This window comes from Mytilus californianus, unplaced genomic scaffold (genome assembly GCF_021869535.1).
Source record: "Mytilus californianus isolate M0D057914Y unplaced genomic scaffold, xbMytCali1.0.p SCAF_2, whole genome shotgun sequence".
Lineage (NCBI taxonomy): Eukaryota > Metazoa > Mollusca > Bivalvia > Mytilida > Mytilidae > Mytilus > Mytilus californianus.
Genome location: NW_026262668.1, coordinates 81,391,176 through 81,409,465, shown reverse-complemented (window position 1 = coordinate 81,409,465; position 18,290 = coordinate 81,391,176). Strand labels below are relative to the sequence as shown.

Below are 18,290 nucleotides of genomic sequence, written 5' to 3'. Positions count from 1 at the left end.
TATTTGTTTTTTTATTTTCTGACCCTGTGTGACCATAATGCTGAAGTACATGCAATGTACATCAAATTTAATTCTCATTTTAATATGGCACCATAATATATATAGATCCAACAGATTTTGACCAACCAACTACAAAAATTGTCAAATGGATTATGGAACATCTAACTCACTAAACTTTATGTTTATTACATAATGATAATGTAAAAGTACACTCGCTGTATACTTTATAATTTTAAAATAAATAAAAAATAGTTGTACTTGACTTTTTATGTTTATTATAAACTATATGTTGACAAAGTTTCCCTTTCACCATGTTAAGATCTAAAGAAGATTTCTCAACTTAAATGTTTTATAAGATGATGAATGTTTAACTTATTTAATTGAGACATTGATAAACAAACATTGGTCCTGTGTTACAATGTTTGATTATGGATTAAAAGTGGACAATTTAAACTTTATACATCTGTAAGGTCAGCCGTCCACCCACAACCCCTGACAACAATTCACTACAAAATATTGATATTAAGTCATTGATATATTGTATACTATTATTTGAAAACAAGGAATTATTCAAATCCAGAATAATTTTGAATTCTGGAAATTGATAAGTAATGTATGATGAAAACTAACCCAATTAAGGAGGGTTAGCCATGCATGCATGGCAAAGAGGGGTTAGTTAGTTCATACTGAAATAGCAGTGAAAGTAACTTGAACCTTAGCTAACCCTCCTTAGTAAGTTTAGTTTTCATCATACATTGTACATTTCTTAACAATTTTTCAAAATTATTCCCGATTCAAATAATTCCTTGTTTCAACAAAAATCTACACTTCATAATATATATTGCTAAGTGAAAAACTGTGAAACAGAAATGTCACTAAACTGGTTCAGGGTAATTCCCATGCATAATCTCAATAATTTCATAAAGAATTGCCTGGGAGAAAAAAGTGATTTTGTCACCAAATTTTGGAACCATTATATATGTAAATCAAAGAAGAAAACAAACAAGATTTCAAGTTTTCCATATTTTTTTTTATTATATCCTAAATTCATCCATAACTGAAATAATATGCATTGTTACCCATCATCATGATCATTTTTGTTGAAGGTAACCATTTATATATAATCAGCCATTTCTGTTCTCTCCCTCAATGACAACTTTTGAAATTGGGAATACAGAAAAAGTATACTAATTAAAACCAACACAGTGTTCTCCCAAAGACATTTTAAATTAGCATATAATTCAAGCAATATATACATGTATATATAAATATTGCTTGAATGTAATACTATCTGAAATTATTTTCTTAAAGATTGTGTTATGGATGGATGTGATGCTATCATTTCTAGAAACAAGATGGTATTTCAAAATTCCTTGTTTACCATGTCTACCAAGATTCCAAAAGAAATTTGTAGGGGGGAGAAGACTGCAACATGGGACATGTGTCAAGCCCCAAACACTTATATACTTATATATGTGATCATTAATAGATGTTAGAACCCCTCGTTAGTTTATGATGGATTTTAAAGATGTACATGTATGTAGCAGCAGAGGAAGCTTATTATTTTTGCTTAGTAGCCTATTTCTTCTTCAATATAAAAAGGAAACAAGTCAACAATCTGTTTTTTTTTGGTATTGAAGCTTTTCCAGGCATAATCATGATAAGAGATGCAGCAGTTAAATAACAAGGCCCTTATATGTATCTGCATGCATTAGTTATTAACACTGAACTGACAACTGGAGTACAGACCCTACAAGTGCCTGCAATGTCAAATAACTTAAACACTATCAAAATCTAAACAAGAGTGCACGCGCTGAAATGTCTCGCCTACTTTACTGACCATTGATTTTATGTTGATAGTCCTACATATAAAGTTTTACTACAAGTATCACATAAAATTTATGATCCAAGAAAATGAGGTCAAGGTCAGATAAACCAAGCCGGATATACATGTACACCTTTAATACAATCATTCCATACATAGAATATAGATGACCTATTGCTTATAGTATAAAAGAAACAGACCAAACCATGGAAATTCTATATTGACCAATGAAAATGAAGTCAAGGTCAGATGAACTCTGCCAGACAGACATGTACACCTTAAAATCATTCCATGCATCAAATATAGTTGACCTATTGCTTATAGTATCTAACAAACAAAGTTAACCAGGAAAACTGAACATTGACCAATGAACCATGAAAATGAGGTCAAGGTCAGATGATACTTGCCAGACAGACATATACACCTTACAATCATTCCATACACCAAATATAGTTGACCTATTGCTTAAAGTTTAAGACAAAAACACAAAAAACTTAACATAAGCAATGAACCATGAAAATGAGGTCAAGGTCAAATAAAACCTGCCATACTGACATGTACATCATAAATATTTCCATACTCTAAATTTAGTTGACCTTCTGCATACAGTATTACAAAAACAGACCAAAACACAAAAACTTAATATTGAGCAATGAACCGTGAAAATGAGGTCAAGGTCAAATAAAAGCTGCCAGACTGACATGTACATCGTAAAATATTTCCATACACCAAATATAGTTGACCTTTTGCATACAGTATTGGAAAAACAGACCAAAACACAAAAAACTTAACATTGAGCAATGAACTGTGAAAACAAGGTCAAAGTCAATTAAAACCTGCCAGACTGACATGTACATCGTAAAATATTTCCATACACCAAATATAGTTGACCTTCTGCATACAGTATTACAAAAACAGACCAAAACACAAAAACTTAACATTGAGCAATGAACCATGAAAATGAGGTCAAGGTCAAATAAAACATGCCAGACTGACATGTACATCGTAAAATATTTCCATACAACAAATATAATTGACCTATTGCATACAGTATTAGAAAAACAAACAAAAACACAAAAACTAAACTATTACCACTGAACCATGAAAATGAGGTCAAGGTCAGATGACACCTGCCAGTTGGACATGTACACCTTACAATCATTACATACACCAAATATAGTAGACCTACTGCTTATAGTATCTGAGATATGGACTTGACCACGAAAACTTAACCTTGTTCACTGATCCATGAAATGAGGTCGAGGTCAAGTGAAAACTGTCTGACAGGCATGAGGACCTTGCAAGGTACGCACATACCAAATATAGTTATCCTATTACTCGTAATAAGAGAGAAATCAACATTACAAAAAATCTTAACTTTTTTTCAAGTACATGTAGTCACTGAACCATGAAAATGAGGTCAAGGACAATGGACATATGACAGACAGAAACTTCATATCATAAGGCATCTATTATCAAAGTATGAAGCATCTAGGTCTTCTACCTTCTGAAATATCAAGCTTTTAAGAAGTTAGTTAACGCTGCCGCTGCATCGATATCACTATCCCTATGTCGAGCTTTCTGTGACAAAAGTCGCAGGCTCGACAATTACCAAAACTTAAAATCAGAATGTCTTTGTGTATACAGATAAAAGGAATAATGAATTGGATAAGAAAATTAATAACCATCAGCTGCCGTGACTTCAATGAAGACTGTCCTGACTAGAAATTGTAGATTTATTGCATTGATTAAAGAAAAGTCTTGTCCAAGAACTTGATACTTGTGAATGTCATTTTATAGCACAGATTAACTTTGATCTTTGAAGTTATCATAGTTTACAATGTGAAATACTTCAAGTTACGACTGGGTAAATAAGTCCCAAATGGAGATTCATATTAGTTTAAACTAGTACTCGGTCAAGTTTTTGTAAACAAATTTCTTAATATTCTAGGAGTTCAAATTTATACTTTTTATATATGCTCATTTTCTTTTGAATCATAATTAGGTGTCGGTGAGGTTGAATGTGAAATTAAACTGAATTTCATGTGGAATGTGTTTTTGTCGATTGTTATTACATGTATACATTGTATGTAATGAAATAATTAATGATCTGTACAGTGAAAAAAACATATTTATAAATGCAAGTACAATTCACTTCTCAAAATTATATCAAAATTAGATCCTAGACAACACACAACATTAAATTCATAAAATTCTCACTTTGATAATTGAGATTATCTTCAATTTAATAGTCCTTTCAAATTTACTGTTGTACAATATATATATAATCTGTCAGTTTTTGATTTTAATATTAGTGCACTGTCTTCTGTAACAATTTTTGTTTTAGAAGTTATTACATGTTAATGTACAATGATTAAGCTACAGGTGTTTGAATTTTGCATTATAAAAATTACTTAGTAAACTTTCTCAAAGTGCTAAGTTATTTAAAAGCAGAAACCACTGCCATATGTGCAATATCAAGATACTAATCACCATAAACAGATTAACTCTTTCTAGACACCTGCAATGTAATTTGTCCTACATTATTGTAGGAATTATTGTTAATAATAATTTAATCTATTACATTATCATATGAACAAAATCTACTTTCGTGTGTTTACAAATACAGTTGGCGTGACTCTTGATACTATAATTATTTAGTCAATAGTTTAAGAGAGTGATTTTGTAATGATATATGGGATCTATTTCTGTTTAATAAGTTTATGTTGTTATGGTTATCAATTATTTATAGCATTACATTCAATAAAATAGAAATAATTATATCAGTCATGTCAGCAATAGAAATGTAACAAAGTATTTCTTGAATTTAACAGTTTCAGAATTAAAAGGTTTTTTTTTGTTATGAGAAATATCATTAATAAATTTTGAAATTAGACAATCACAAATTTAATACAAATGTCAATCAGGGGAAAATTATTTTGAATATGAGAATTTTTTACAAAGTCTTTCAAATTAGGTCATTTCTCTTATTAGATAAAAGAAATATTTTCAAAATTCTGCTTCAGACATACATGACATATTCTCTTAATCATAAAAATCCTCTGCTAAAGTTTCATAAACTTGTATGAAGGTTTGACAAGTTATTGATGTCTAAAAGTTACAAACTTGAGCAGCAGAATGTATCTACAAAATGTACATGTTAAAAGAGGGGCGAAAGTTACCAGAGGGACATTCAAACTCATAAATTGAAAATAAACTGACAACACCATGGCTAAAAAAGAAAAAGACAAACAGACAAATAATAGTCACAAAACACAACATAGAAAACTAAAGACTAAGCAACACGAAAGTGCACAATAGACCTTAGATGAATTTTGCTATTCTTTTCAAAAGTCCATTTTGGTCATGTAGCTCCTAATATTACTGTGGCATTTAAATAAAATAAAGCCCTATTATTTGTAATATATGGAAATTTTTTTTAAAAAATATACCTTTTTTTTGTCGTTTTTTTTTTATAAAAAGTTGTTTAATACTGTTTTGTGACATAGTGATAATATCCCTTGTAGTTTGTCTTCCCTAGGAGTTGAAAAAATATTATAAGATGGGATATGTAAATTTTGTTCCAAGAAGTTGTATTTGTTTGTTCTGGCATTGAAACAAGTATTGAAATTCCTCACCAATTGCTGTAACATATCTAAGATTGCAAAAAAGACAAAACCTTTCTGTTAGAGAAGTATTATGTTCCTGTGTTCAGTTTCAACAGGAAACCTGAGGTTTGAGTAGATAATTTACTAATATTTAATTTACTTATAAATTACATTTACTCTGTTTCATGAAAAATATTCTCAAAACGAGTCAAAAGCTGTTTACTTGAGCTGTCTAGGGATGTACATGTACAATTGGAAAATACATGAAACACAACCCAGAATTTTTAATACAGACATGTACATGAGATGCAATATCTATGATCTTAGATGAATTTGGCTTTTAAACACTTTGACAAAAAAAAGTCTGTCTATCAATTCCCATTTGAGTTACTACATATATAAATAAGAAGATATGGTATGAGTGCCAAAGAGACACATGTATATGTATCTTTCAAAGCATAGGAATTTAAACAATTTACATTTTAAACACTTTGAAAAACAAATAAAATTTTATGGAACTATTAATTATTACTCATGTGTGGTACTACATGTACATGTACTATTACATGTACTAGTACTGTCTACAGGTACTTGTATTTGAAATCTTATTTCCCTTTTTATAGTTGGTTGTCCACAACCTGTAAAACACATTAAAGTGGTTCAGGCTAGTCTAACTCGAAGATTGCCCTGACATTTGACAGTATTTTGTGAATTGCTGTTGTCATGGCACTGTTAGGATGTCAGAAAGCAGTCCATATAGAAATTTTGGAAATAGCCAAAACCCTTACAGGTACACAATGTACTTGGTGCAGCCAGTTTCAGTCTCAAAATCACAATAAATCCATTGACAACCATCAGTTTCAACTATTTTTACCATAACCCTGAGAACATCTAATATATTACTGTATCTAGGAGTTTTTTACTTTTAGAAGACTGTTCAAACAGAAGGAGCTACATTTTGTTGTACATGTATCTATGACTATATCGTTTACAATCTTTCAAGAGTAAACCCTTCCTAACATTAGCTGTGATGGTATATGTAACAGTGGTTTGATTCCGCCAGTGTACTTAATCCGGAGGAAGAAAATAATCAGTGATTTTTATCCACCAACAAAAATTCACTAGGTTTTTCCATCCGGGTCCAGTGTAAAACATTCACCAGTCATTATATGGTTTTAAAAAGAGTTTTTTTGAAGGGAAAATATATATAAAATGTGGCTTAGTAGTTTTTAGTGTATTTGAAACTTGCATAGTTGATTTATGTAAAAAGTGGAGTTTTCATCCAAGGAATGTTCACACTAGTGTTTTTGTATTGGAATGATTGCACTAGTTATTTTATACCGGGATTAATTACACTAGTGCTTTAGATCCATACATTGATGAAGTGATTAATACTCAGTTCGAACACACAATAACACAATAATGCTTATTAACGAATAAGATTTAACACGGTAATTTTTCTATGCAAATCTATAAAATCATATGTTTTAAAATTGTCACTAATTGTAATATTCATATTAATTGGATTGCCGAAGTTTTTCTGTGTATTTGCTTTTCGGTCGACTTAGATATAAAATCATATCTTCTATATCAATATCAAAGGATGCTTCTATAATTGAAACTTTAAGTAAGAACAAATCTGCTCTTTAAATTTGGTTTATATCAAGTTCAATGTCCTGATCATTGATAAAGTATTTTGAGTTATAAAAATATCCTCCTCATCATCATCAATATTATTTACTGGATTGACTCAGGTCAAGGATTTGTATAGTGAGAACAAGGATTTGTATAGTGATCCTTGCTCAGGTTAATTAAACTGGTTCCTTGAAAATCATTCTATTATAACCCATTGGTTTATGTTAACAATAAACCGGTCTAATATAAACAAAACTACGATATCAAGATCAACGCTTTCACACTATTTACATCCAATATTCTCTAGGGAAAAACAGTTACCCGGAATAAATACACGGCGGAATGAAAGTACGCTTACATATACACTCTAATTATTTAGAGAGTTTTAATATATTTTACATTTTTACGCGAGTTTCTTTAAAGTCTAGGGTAATTCAAATAATTATGACGTCTTGAAAGGCTATATTTTATTTTTTTGCTGTGAGTGGAAATCTGCTTTTCATATAAACAAGAATGATTACCTTCAAAAAGTATTCGTGCTGAGACACATCCCATTTCTTGCCATTATTTATTTTTGGTAAAAATCCATTGGCAAAATGTTAATGTTTTATAAACAGAAAGTGCAACTTTATCCCTCTTCGTCTAATTTTGTTTTGTTTGACAAGTTCATGCTTGAGTTGTTGTACTACGGATGTGGGACTGGTTCATTAAACTTTTGCCTTTTTAGTTTCTAACAATCAAAATAAAGTACCAGAACAAACGGAAGTTAAAATCAGTGGAAATGTTCCGAATACCTATCGGGCAAATCTCAAAAGGTAAATATGCATTTCGATTTCACTATTTTTTTGCATTAATTTTTAAAGATGTTTTATCTGTCAACGTATATTTGTTCCACCTAACAGAAGTTCCCCTGGAAACTTTGCTATAAGCAATTCCATAATATCTGTTCCAGCCAGATATTATGTAGCATTTTGTTCCGTGAGGAACAAATGGCCCAAGAACACAGTTATTTCGTATTTTGTAGACGTAGTGCATTTCTTTTCGACAATAAAGTCAAATTAAAAAAATCGCACCTGCTCTATCTCAAAAAGATTTTTACAGTGTAGTGTACTACTATTGGGACAAATAATATCATCAAAATTATAGAAAAGTCTACCTGCTCTATCTCAAAGTATTGACAATTCTATGTTAAGGGGGTCTAAAATTCAGTTTGACAGCTTCAGACATACTAGTTTTGACCTTTTTTAACTGGACCAAATCACTTCTTAACATAGATTCAGTACCCAAATTTTTTTAACATGTAATTTCATCCCCTTACTTACATTTTTTAATATTTCATGCATAAAATATAAAGAAATAAATTTGGAAAATGTATGAAAAAAATGTGCAAGTTATACACTGCCACACTAGGGACTATAAATCTAAGGAGGATAACTGTGTCCTCGGACCAAATACTGTAATATCCTGCGGAATAAACATAATATATTAATTGTCCCAGATATAACCAAGGATTTGTATAGTAACTATACATATCCTTGATATAACAGAATAGTTCTTCCACTTGGGACTTATATTATGAAATAGCCTTGGGTTCTGGCTCACTGCTTGCTATCGACGAAGTATATAGGATTGGGTCAGGATGCTTCTATTATGATCGTCGTGACTGGTGAATGAAAATGGGTATTTTTATGGTTTTCTTTGCAAAAATATATTTGATTTTCAATTTTATTATGTGTAATAATTAAGAAGGTACATTGTACAATACTGTCAAGTCATGATTAGCGAAACAATTTTAAAAGCACGTGACCAATGATTTGTATAGTAGGCCTGATACTATACCAGAGACATACTAAGATACGATCCGGGTAAACTTATCAATCATTTTAAAAAAAACTTATTCTAAAAGGTTACTAATTCAACACTGTAATTAAATCTTTGAATATTGTTTTTATTGGTATAAATATTGATATTGTCACAATTTATCAGCAAATTAAAACAATACTAAATTTATTGTTATACAAATAAATTATGTACTTTCACGGTACTACAATCTGTCGATACCTATATTTTGGCATTGCACAAGGTCATGTTTTTCACTGATTTGTCAATGACGTCTTAAATTTACACTAAATCCATTGGATGTTGGACGTGTACTGACATTTTAGTCTTAGATACATGATATTTTTTTATTAGTTATTGGCTTTGAACTAGCTGTCAGTAACTGTGAGTACTCTCAGATCTGTACTTAGTGTCCTTTTTATTGTTAGGGATGAGGGATGGATAAAAACCCTGCCACGTCCGGTCTGTGTTTTATGCTTGATGTTTTCTGCTTTGTATCGATCTGATGAGTTAAGCCTTTTTCAACTGATTTTTAAAGTTTGTTCTTATGTTGTGCTGTTACACCACTATCCCAGGTTAGGGGGAGGGTCGGGCGCTCACAAACATGTTTAAACCCGCAACGTTCTTTATGTGCCTGTCCCAAGTCAGGAGCCTGTAGTTCAGTGGTTGTCGTTGGTTCTTATCTGTCATATTTGTTTTTCGTAAATTGTTTTGTTATGAATTAGACCGTTAGTTTTCTCAATTGAATTGTTTTATATTTTTCATGTCGGGGCCTTTTTGCCGACTAAACGGTATGGGTTTTTCTCATCGTTGACTGAGGCCGTACGGTTACCTATAATTGCTTACATCTACTTTATTTGAACTTTGGTGGATTATAGTCTCATTAGCAATCATACCTCATCTCCTTATTTTTATAGTTTTCAAGTATTTAGACACAATTAGATGTAACATTTTTAGGTTTGAGCGTTATTGAAGAAGAAAAATACAAAAAAGATTTTAGGACTCACCATAGTTAAAAACTCAGTAAATTCAGTAGTAGTATTGTTAAAATGCATGGGTTTGAAAATGGTAAAGTTTTTTGCATTTATGTGGGTCAGTTGGCTGTAAATATCCGAGTGTACTCTCCCCAAAAGACAAAATGTGAATGGGGATATCCTGTCCCCTTTCTGCGTTGTGTTCTTGAATTTTATTTTAATTATGAGAGATCGGCTCAAATAGTTGTCAGTGGCGTATAAGGTGCCTTCAATATGTTGGTTTTCAACAGTTTTGTTAGATTAATAGACCCATAATGAACAGTTAAGCTGGATACTGGAAATCACTGTTCAAACTATTTCTGAATGTAAACGTAGTTTAAAAAAAGTCGAAAAGTGTTGCTTCATTTTCAGACCTTTTCAGTTGCTAGAACACCATGAAGGAAACATTAGAATTATACAAATATACCAGCTGAACATTACATGCCCATTGTTAAGTTTGGTAACGATTTGGGCTTATTGCTCAACATTAACGTATGCCTCTTTCAAGTTTCCAATAATTTTGGTTTGAAGCACCGATAACGATTAAGAAAATTCTTAAAGTACCTGGTAAACGGTCACTTGACAGTACTGGTAAACTTGTCTTGACAGTACTGGTAAACGGACACTTGTTGACAGTACATGATATGTACACAAATAAAGTTATTCGAAATAGCAATGTTTGTAATATTCGATACGAATCCTTTTTTTGTTAAAATGAAGAAAGTAAAACCATTGTCAAAAAAGAAGAAGAAAAGATCAAATCTCCCGAGTAGTTTTAAAGCCATACATTTTATTCTTGAAAGTTAATATGTTGTTGATACTCAGTATATATTTTGGAAAATATTGACAAAAAAAATCTTAATTTGCATTACATTTGACAATTTTCCGGTTTCCTGTTTTTTCAGATTTTCATGATAAAAATCTTAATTTTGCCTCAAATAGTAATTTTTAGTTATGAAATGTTGTCAGTTTCCGTATACAATCATGCTAGTTATGTTTAAAACAGAGTTACATTTGACAAATTTTCGGTTTCCTATTTTCGGAGATTGTATGATTAAATCTGAGTTTTTGACTAAAAATGAAAATTCTGGTCATAAAATTTTATACACTGGTCATGAAATTTTATACAATCATGTTTGTGATGTTTAAAATAGAATTATTGTAATAAAAAATGTTGCATTTTGCCTAAGTCAATGATCAACAGGTACGAGACGAGATTTAAAAAAAAAAGTATATATACTGCATACAGTTAATGTATTCGGTATATATACATAATTCTTTTTTTAAATCTCGTCTCGTACCTGTGAGTTCAATACAAAAACCTGAATTTCATTTGTATTTGCTGCATCTGCCCAAGCACGGGACATTTTAATGGTCTCCTTCTAGTAAGAATCAAAGTAATGAAGAACGGAACATCGGATGACCGCAAGTTCTGGTGGATGGTCTCAGAAGAAATCATATCTATTCCCGAAAGCCTTTAAGTTAGGTTAAGGTACATAGATATATTTTTTCTGAGACAAGTTCCTGTGTGGATGATGAATAAATGACAGGGAATTCAACCTCACCGTAATAGTTATTATATTGTAGTGATATAATCATTTGTTATCAGTATAATCTGGTTTGTTGTTATATATTATATTAATAATTTTATAACAGTTATATGATAGCAGATCATCTCGCGAGATATTCTTCCGCATGCGTTAACACAGATTTTCGGTATTCATGATTTGTTACTGATATATATATATATATTTCTCACGGCAAAACATTTTCATATCATTTATCTATGCATGTTCTTAAAAGATATTTTCATGAGTATTCATTGAAGAAATGAATTTATAACACGCGATAAGGAATGTTATTTTGCACTCGATAATATCCCCGTATTTATACAATATACATTCGGTTATCAGTCAAAAGCGCAAGGGACTATTTTCAGAAATTTCTGCGGCAACATAACACTGATATGACCTCTCAAGGTCACATCCGATGTAAAAACGTGTAACATTCACTGAAGGGTAACATGTCTTCCTGACATTACATCCAGGATAATATAAGCAAGAATCTTGAAACATGGAACAATGTAAACATTATACATGTTTATTCTGTCAAAGGTTTCGAAATGCTGATGTTTCGTATTCGCATTGATACATCTCATTTCCATGAAGTTTTTTGGGCATGATCTTTTGCATAGTTTGCAAGTTAAAGTTTTTGATTAGTTCAGTTTAACATGAACAATAATGGTAAATCAATGATATTTGGTAAACAGTTGTAATATAATTAGCACATGTCATTTTCCGTGATGGAGATTATAAGGCCCTATCCCCTCAGTCAAGGTTCATCGACGTTGGTATGTTATAAAGTTTACGGGAGAAATCTTTTTACGCCAAAATTTTAAATACCTAGTATCATATGCGTCAATACGTTAATATACGATTGCGCCAATTTACATGATATTTGGTATTCAGTTGTATTAGGATTGTATAAGCATTGGTGTATCTCATTTCCATGGAGATTATTTGGTCCTGAACCGTCAGTCATTGTTCAGTGACTTTGAAATTTGTGTATAGTTTACATGTTTAAGTACTGCCATGTAATTCAACATTTGCATTATACTATCAAAATAACAACCAGAGGCTCTAAAGAACCTATGTCGCTCACCAAGGTCAGAAACATATACAGTAATACAATTGTATTATATATCTCTGCCTAGGTCTATATTTGCATAATCAGCAATGGACCGTCTCTCCAACATTGTAGACAAGAACAGAACTCATGACAAAAATTTCTTTTTTGTTGATTTTGTATTGCTGATCATTTTGTCTGTTAAGTTTCTCTCTATCTTTTTTGATATTTGCTCAAAACACAAAAGAGGGTAAACAATCCTCATTTAGGGACAATCACTCCTATGAAGAGTGACAGTCTACTAACTATATCGGCAAAATTTGACTTGTTTGTGGATCTTCCCTGATCTTATTTGGTTTTTAAAGTTTCTATCTATCTATTATAATTTTTAACATATAAGTCAAAACGCAAAAAAAATGTTAAAAATCGTCATTGAGGAGCAATAACTCCAATGAGGATTCTTAAATGTAGATCTTGTCTTGCTGATCATTTTTGCTTCTTTTAGTTTCTATCTATCTATTATAATTTTTAAGATATAAAGCAAAAACGTAAAAAAATGGTAAAAATCGTCATCAAAGAGCATTAACTCTAATTAGGAGATGAATGATGATTTTGACAATGCATACTTATTCGTAGATCTTGACTTGCTGATCATTTTTCAACTTAAAGTTTCACTCTATCTATTATAGTTTTCAAGATAAAAGGCAAAAATGAAAAAAAATGGTAAAATTTGTCATTTAAGGGCAATAACTCCTATAAGAAGTCGCCTGACAGTATTGACGTCAATGAACAATAGGTAGAGAATTTCTCTTTTTTTAACGGTTCTCAAAATAATAGACAAAATGGCATTTTACCACTATCTTGGTTGGCGGGCGGGGTCATTGGACACATTTTTATGCCCCCGCAACTGAAAGTTGAGGGGCATATTGTTTTACCCATGTCCGTCCGTCCGTTCTTCCGTCCTTCCGTCCCATTATGGGTATATATAGCTATTCCAGATAACTCCTCCTACAGTTTAGATACTAGGAAGTTTTCACTTTGCTGGCTGTTTGTACATATATATTAAAGGTGTGCATGTGGTCAGAGTTTTGATTTTTATTAACATTTGCTCTTTTGGGAGGTAGTTGAAATTTGTCATTTTTTGGAGTATTTACTTGCATAAGAGGTGCATAGCGTTTTCGGATAAATCCTCCTACAGTGAACCATAGACCTATGTGCTCCCATGCTCATTTTTGTGTATTTTAAAATAACACTTTGCATCTGCGGGGGCATCATTTGTGTCTCCCAGACACAATAATATCTCAAAGAAAGTCCTACATTGACTTTGTTATAAAACAGTAACTTCAGAGTAGAGTGTGGGGGCATCACTTTGTATAATTTAAACTAAATACACCAATGATGATTGTGGCCGAGTTTGGTCAAATTTGGTCCAGTAGTTTCAGATGAGAAGATTTTTGTAAAAGTTAACGACGACGGACACCAAGTGATGAGAAAAGCTCACTTGGCCCTTTGGCCCAGGTGAGCTAAAGAGGTGATACATATCTCTGTGTCAACAATGTATTGTTTAATTGTTTTGCTTTCATATTTATCCCTTGAAAACATGGTATTTTAAATCGGTGGCTGGTTGCTTATAGTCCGGTCAATCTATGCAGAAAAGGTTTACACATCAGTAAAATTTCAACAGAAACTAGTTGACTGTTTTGTGTCCAGGATTTCATCATATTTGATAAACTAAACGTCTTCCGAGTCTTTTCTGGACTTGCTGTACCTAGATTTTTTTAACACTAATTCTCTGAAAATGAAATAAACCAAAGGTGGATTAAAAAATCTAAATATTAGTAAGTAAGTTGTTGTCTTTTTAGTCTTGAACTCCATAATTAAAGTAATGTCTACCAACAAAAGTATGATAATAGTAAAGGCAAAAACAGTGAAATCAAGAAGATTTATGAACCAAAATACATGCTAATGGACATGCATTTTTATAGACAGGTCATAATTGAGAAAAAAGCCGATCGATTTAACCATTTTCCTGTGGTCACTTACTTTGGTTAAAGTCATATCTTGGATACCGTAATATCTGAAGCTATTAAATTGCATAGAAGCACATAAGATCACCAGATATTATTAAAATTGCACATTACTTTCTATATTTTCTATAACTAAGTGCATCCTACATCAAAATTCAAAGAAAGTTGAATCATAAATTTTGTTAAATGGACATGTATGTAGGAATATCTTCGATGTGGGGATATGCATTTGTTTTTATAAACTTCTGTGGGTATAGGTTGAATAATATGATTCATATATCTTTTTGTCAAGCAATTAAACTATCTGCCATTTGCGTTGGAAGAGTTTCAAAACAAAACTTGAACTGAGAACGAACAGGTTCTAGATCTAACGTAGGTAGGGTAGTTGTGTAACTGTAGAAGTAATGCAAGCTATATTTCGTTTATTGTTTTGTATATAAATCAGGTCGTTATAGTTTTCCCGTTTGAATAGTTTTACCTTGTCATGTCGGGGCCTTTTATAGCTTACTATACGATATGTTTTTGCTCATTGTTGAAGGTCGTACGATGATCAATAGTTGCCAACATCTACGTCATTTGGTCTCTAGTGGAAAGTTGGCAATTATACAACGTCTTCTTATTTTTATTTATATCATGCAAAAATAATTACGTCGATTAATTTTTGTAACAGTGAAACATGCCTTTTACACATAATTACAGTATTTAAACAAGCCGTTTCCAACCTATAATGTCTGATACAAAAGATAGTTTAAAGTTATGATTCTTAATATAAAAAAAAAAACCACACACACATTCGTGACATTCATATGGTTTAAACAGCTTGTTAGAGATTTAAGAAAATCCCTAGCAATTTTGTCTGCGATTTTATAAATTCCTAACAATTAAGGGATTTTACGTGATAAAATTGTCAAATTTGCTTGTGATTTTACAAATTCTCTGCATATTTCAGAGAATTTTTCCGCAACAATGCCTAAATTTGAGACAGTTAAATTTTCAAATTCAAAACGTGAGTCTTGCCGAGTGTTTTAAAAAGTTAGCTGCCGAGAAAGAAGAAATATCGTTTTGCACTCGTATCAGTGATGGAATCTGTATCTTTAGTGATTCTAGATGATATATAGGCAAACCGTTTATCTTTCTTTCTTAATTGATTTGTATGAATCGTCGAAGAATTAGGGCAAAAGGTTTTTGATCCGTCCGTCTGTCGCATTCTGAGAGCCTTTGTTTTTATTACCCTCTTCAATTTTGGGGACTTGTTAAAATAACCCGGTAATATCAAGTTCTGTTATTTATCCTCTTTAAAGTTAGATGAAAGTTTTCGCTCGTCAAAACCAAGGATGAGTTCAATAGTAGGATATCGGTCCACAAGAACAGGGGTACGAGGCAACAGTCTGAAAATCTTCCCACAGAGAGCCAGAACAGAATTAAGAGGAATGCCTTTGCTCTACGAGTGGTAAAAACATGGAACACGTTACCAGACCGTAGCAATATAGTGACATCACCAACTACTAATACATTTAAAAATAGACTTGATTAATATTGAATGAACCAAACAATGATGTATGAAGACTATAAAGCAGCCATCACCGGAAATGGAGAAGAATTAGATGTAAAGACTGATGAAGAGGAACCCAGTGTTCCTGTATCAGTAACAGAACCTAAGTAAACCTAATTAAATAATCAGAAAACTTAAATGGGGACCCCATTTTTGGGAGACAATTTTACTTCTTGTCGCTGGGATAGCATCTTTATTTTTTCATCATACCCTCTTCAAATTTGTATGAAGGTTGATTTACACCAGAGACATATATACACATATGTGTATATATGTCTCTGTTTACACTAATCGAAATATCGGATGAGTTCGATCATAAAAAAATATAGGGATTTTTTTTTGGGAGGGGAACTTGCCGAAGTTGAAAAAATATCCCGTATCAATTATATATTTTTTTAGTCCAATCCCTTTGTTTTAATGTATATTTTATATTTGAACAATAAAATATTTTGAATTGAAAAAAACTTGAAAAACGAACTTTCATACATTTTTGCTGTTGTATAGTTTTCTTCAACTAATGGCTTTTAATCTCTCAGTTAGTATCGATTGTCTTTCTTTTTTAATTTTTTTTTGTTATAATAAACAAAGATCTTATTGGAGCCCAGCTTTTTGTTTACTTAATAACTGCTATTATTACTCTTTAAACTATTGGTATGGCTGGACAATAATTATATTGATATATTAGTATAATAGTCCTTGATATAATTCACAATACGCTTGAAATTGCACCTTTAAGAACGCTTACGAAAAAGAAGTGTCAGAAACTTAGGATATCATATCACTCGGTTTAACTAAAATGTTTGGTTTTGAGATTATCCCCAGTATTTATTCTTAACCGTAGTTATCTCCCATTAATATACAAAGAAAAGATATGGTCACGGTGGTGTTCTGACTGTACCAAGACTGTGACTGTGATATGATATCCAATTTAAAACAATCTAGTAATGGCAATTTATTCTACCTTTTTATTTTCATTTATATTTCTATTTTTGCCTGCTTAAGGCACCAAATCCAAACTTATTTACACCTTTGCACGACGAACAGACCAGGCGAAGCCGACGGCGTGACTTTTTACCCCAATATACCCCAATATACCCCAACATACCCCAATATACCTCAAAAAGCAGTTTAAACATAATTTGATTGAATAACAATGTTACACTAGGCATTTAAATGTTATTTTAACGACATTAATACTTTATTTTATGAATATATTTAATTTTAAATCACTTTTTCCCTCGTAACTTGTTCTGTTCATGTCAGCCGCTTACGATCACAAAATGACTTTTTACCCCAATATACCCAAATATACTCGAATAAACAGTTTCAACACAATTTCCACGATAAGGAATGATATAACAAGCAGATATATTAAAATTGAACACAACTGTTTACATTTTTTGTGCATTTAGAGGCTTTTAAAACACGGGTTCTTTATTCATGTATTGACGAAGGTTACACTAAAAACCCGAACGAACGAACCTTAAAATATAGGCTACCGGTAAATTTTTGCAATTTCTTTTTTCTCCCTTAAAATTTTGAGATTGTAAATGTATTTTGTGTTTTGTTTTCTATATGATGTTTTTTTCTAAAATAAAACTCGAAATTTTTTCTCAAATTTGGAAATATTTTCTCAAATATTTGTTTTCTTTGAAAATAATATATAATCCTTATATGTTAAACATTTAAAGTTATCTTTTTATGTTTATAAAATGTTTGTATCTTTCACTCAGTTAGGACATTGGTCAGCGGAAATTCTATGTTGGTCAGGTCGGTGTGTTCACGCTTCTCGGACCAACATCTGGAATTGTTTGTCATGCCAAGAAATCCTTGCTCAAAACTCCGATGGACCTCCTACGGCATCAATTACTAGTTAAACATTAAATAGAAAAATATAAACCTTTCAAATGTAGCGTTTATAAAATTAAAATATTCCCTGTGGAACACCCCCAACCCCCTTTTTTGCGCTCTCTATTTTCAACCCTCGAATTAAACTTTCCAATCTAATTAATTTAAAAATTAAAACCTAGCTTTCTAACCGATCTATTCATGTACCGGACCGGCAACTCTCGTTATTTTATAAGAAAATCTACAATGCCGTGATACACATGCGTGTTGTCTGCTTGGAGTCTCCGCACAGGCACTTGACTCAGAATAAATACCGAA

The 18,290-nt window shown here is 31.6% G+C and overlaps 2 protein-coding genes across 2 annotated transcripts in view; one reads left to right on the top strand and one right to left on the bottom strand.

Annotated features, from left to right (window-relative positions):
• LOC127728337 (eukaryotic translation initiation factor 5B-like) overlaps positions 1-7,763 on the bottom strand; it is a 33,050-nt gene extending 25,287 nt beyond the window's left edge. Inside the window, exon 1 of the mRNA XM_052235688.1 lies at positions 7,590-7,763. Coding sequence (XP_052091648.1) covers positions 7,590-7,623 — 34 coding nt within the window. The 5' untranslated portion in view covers positions 7,624-7,763. The remainder of the gene's footprint in view (positions 1-7,589) is intronic.
• Positions 7,764-16,991: 9,228 nt separating this feature from the next.
• LOC127728308 (divergent protein kinase domain 1B-like) overlaps positions 16,992-18,290 on the top strand; it is a 302,906-nt gene continuing 301,607 nt past the window's right edge. The window contains exon 1 of the mRNA XM_052235648.1: positions 16,992-17,065. The gene's annotated coding sequence lies outside the window, so the exon portion shown is untranslated. The remainder of the gene's footprint in view (positions 17,066-18,290) is intronic.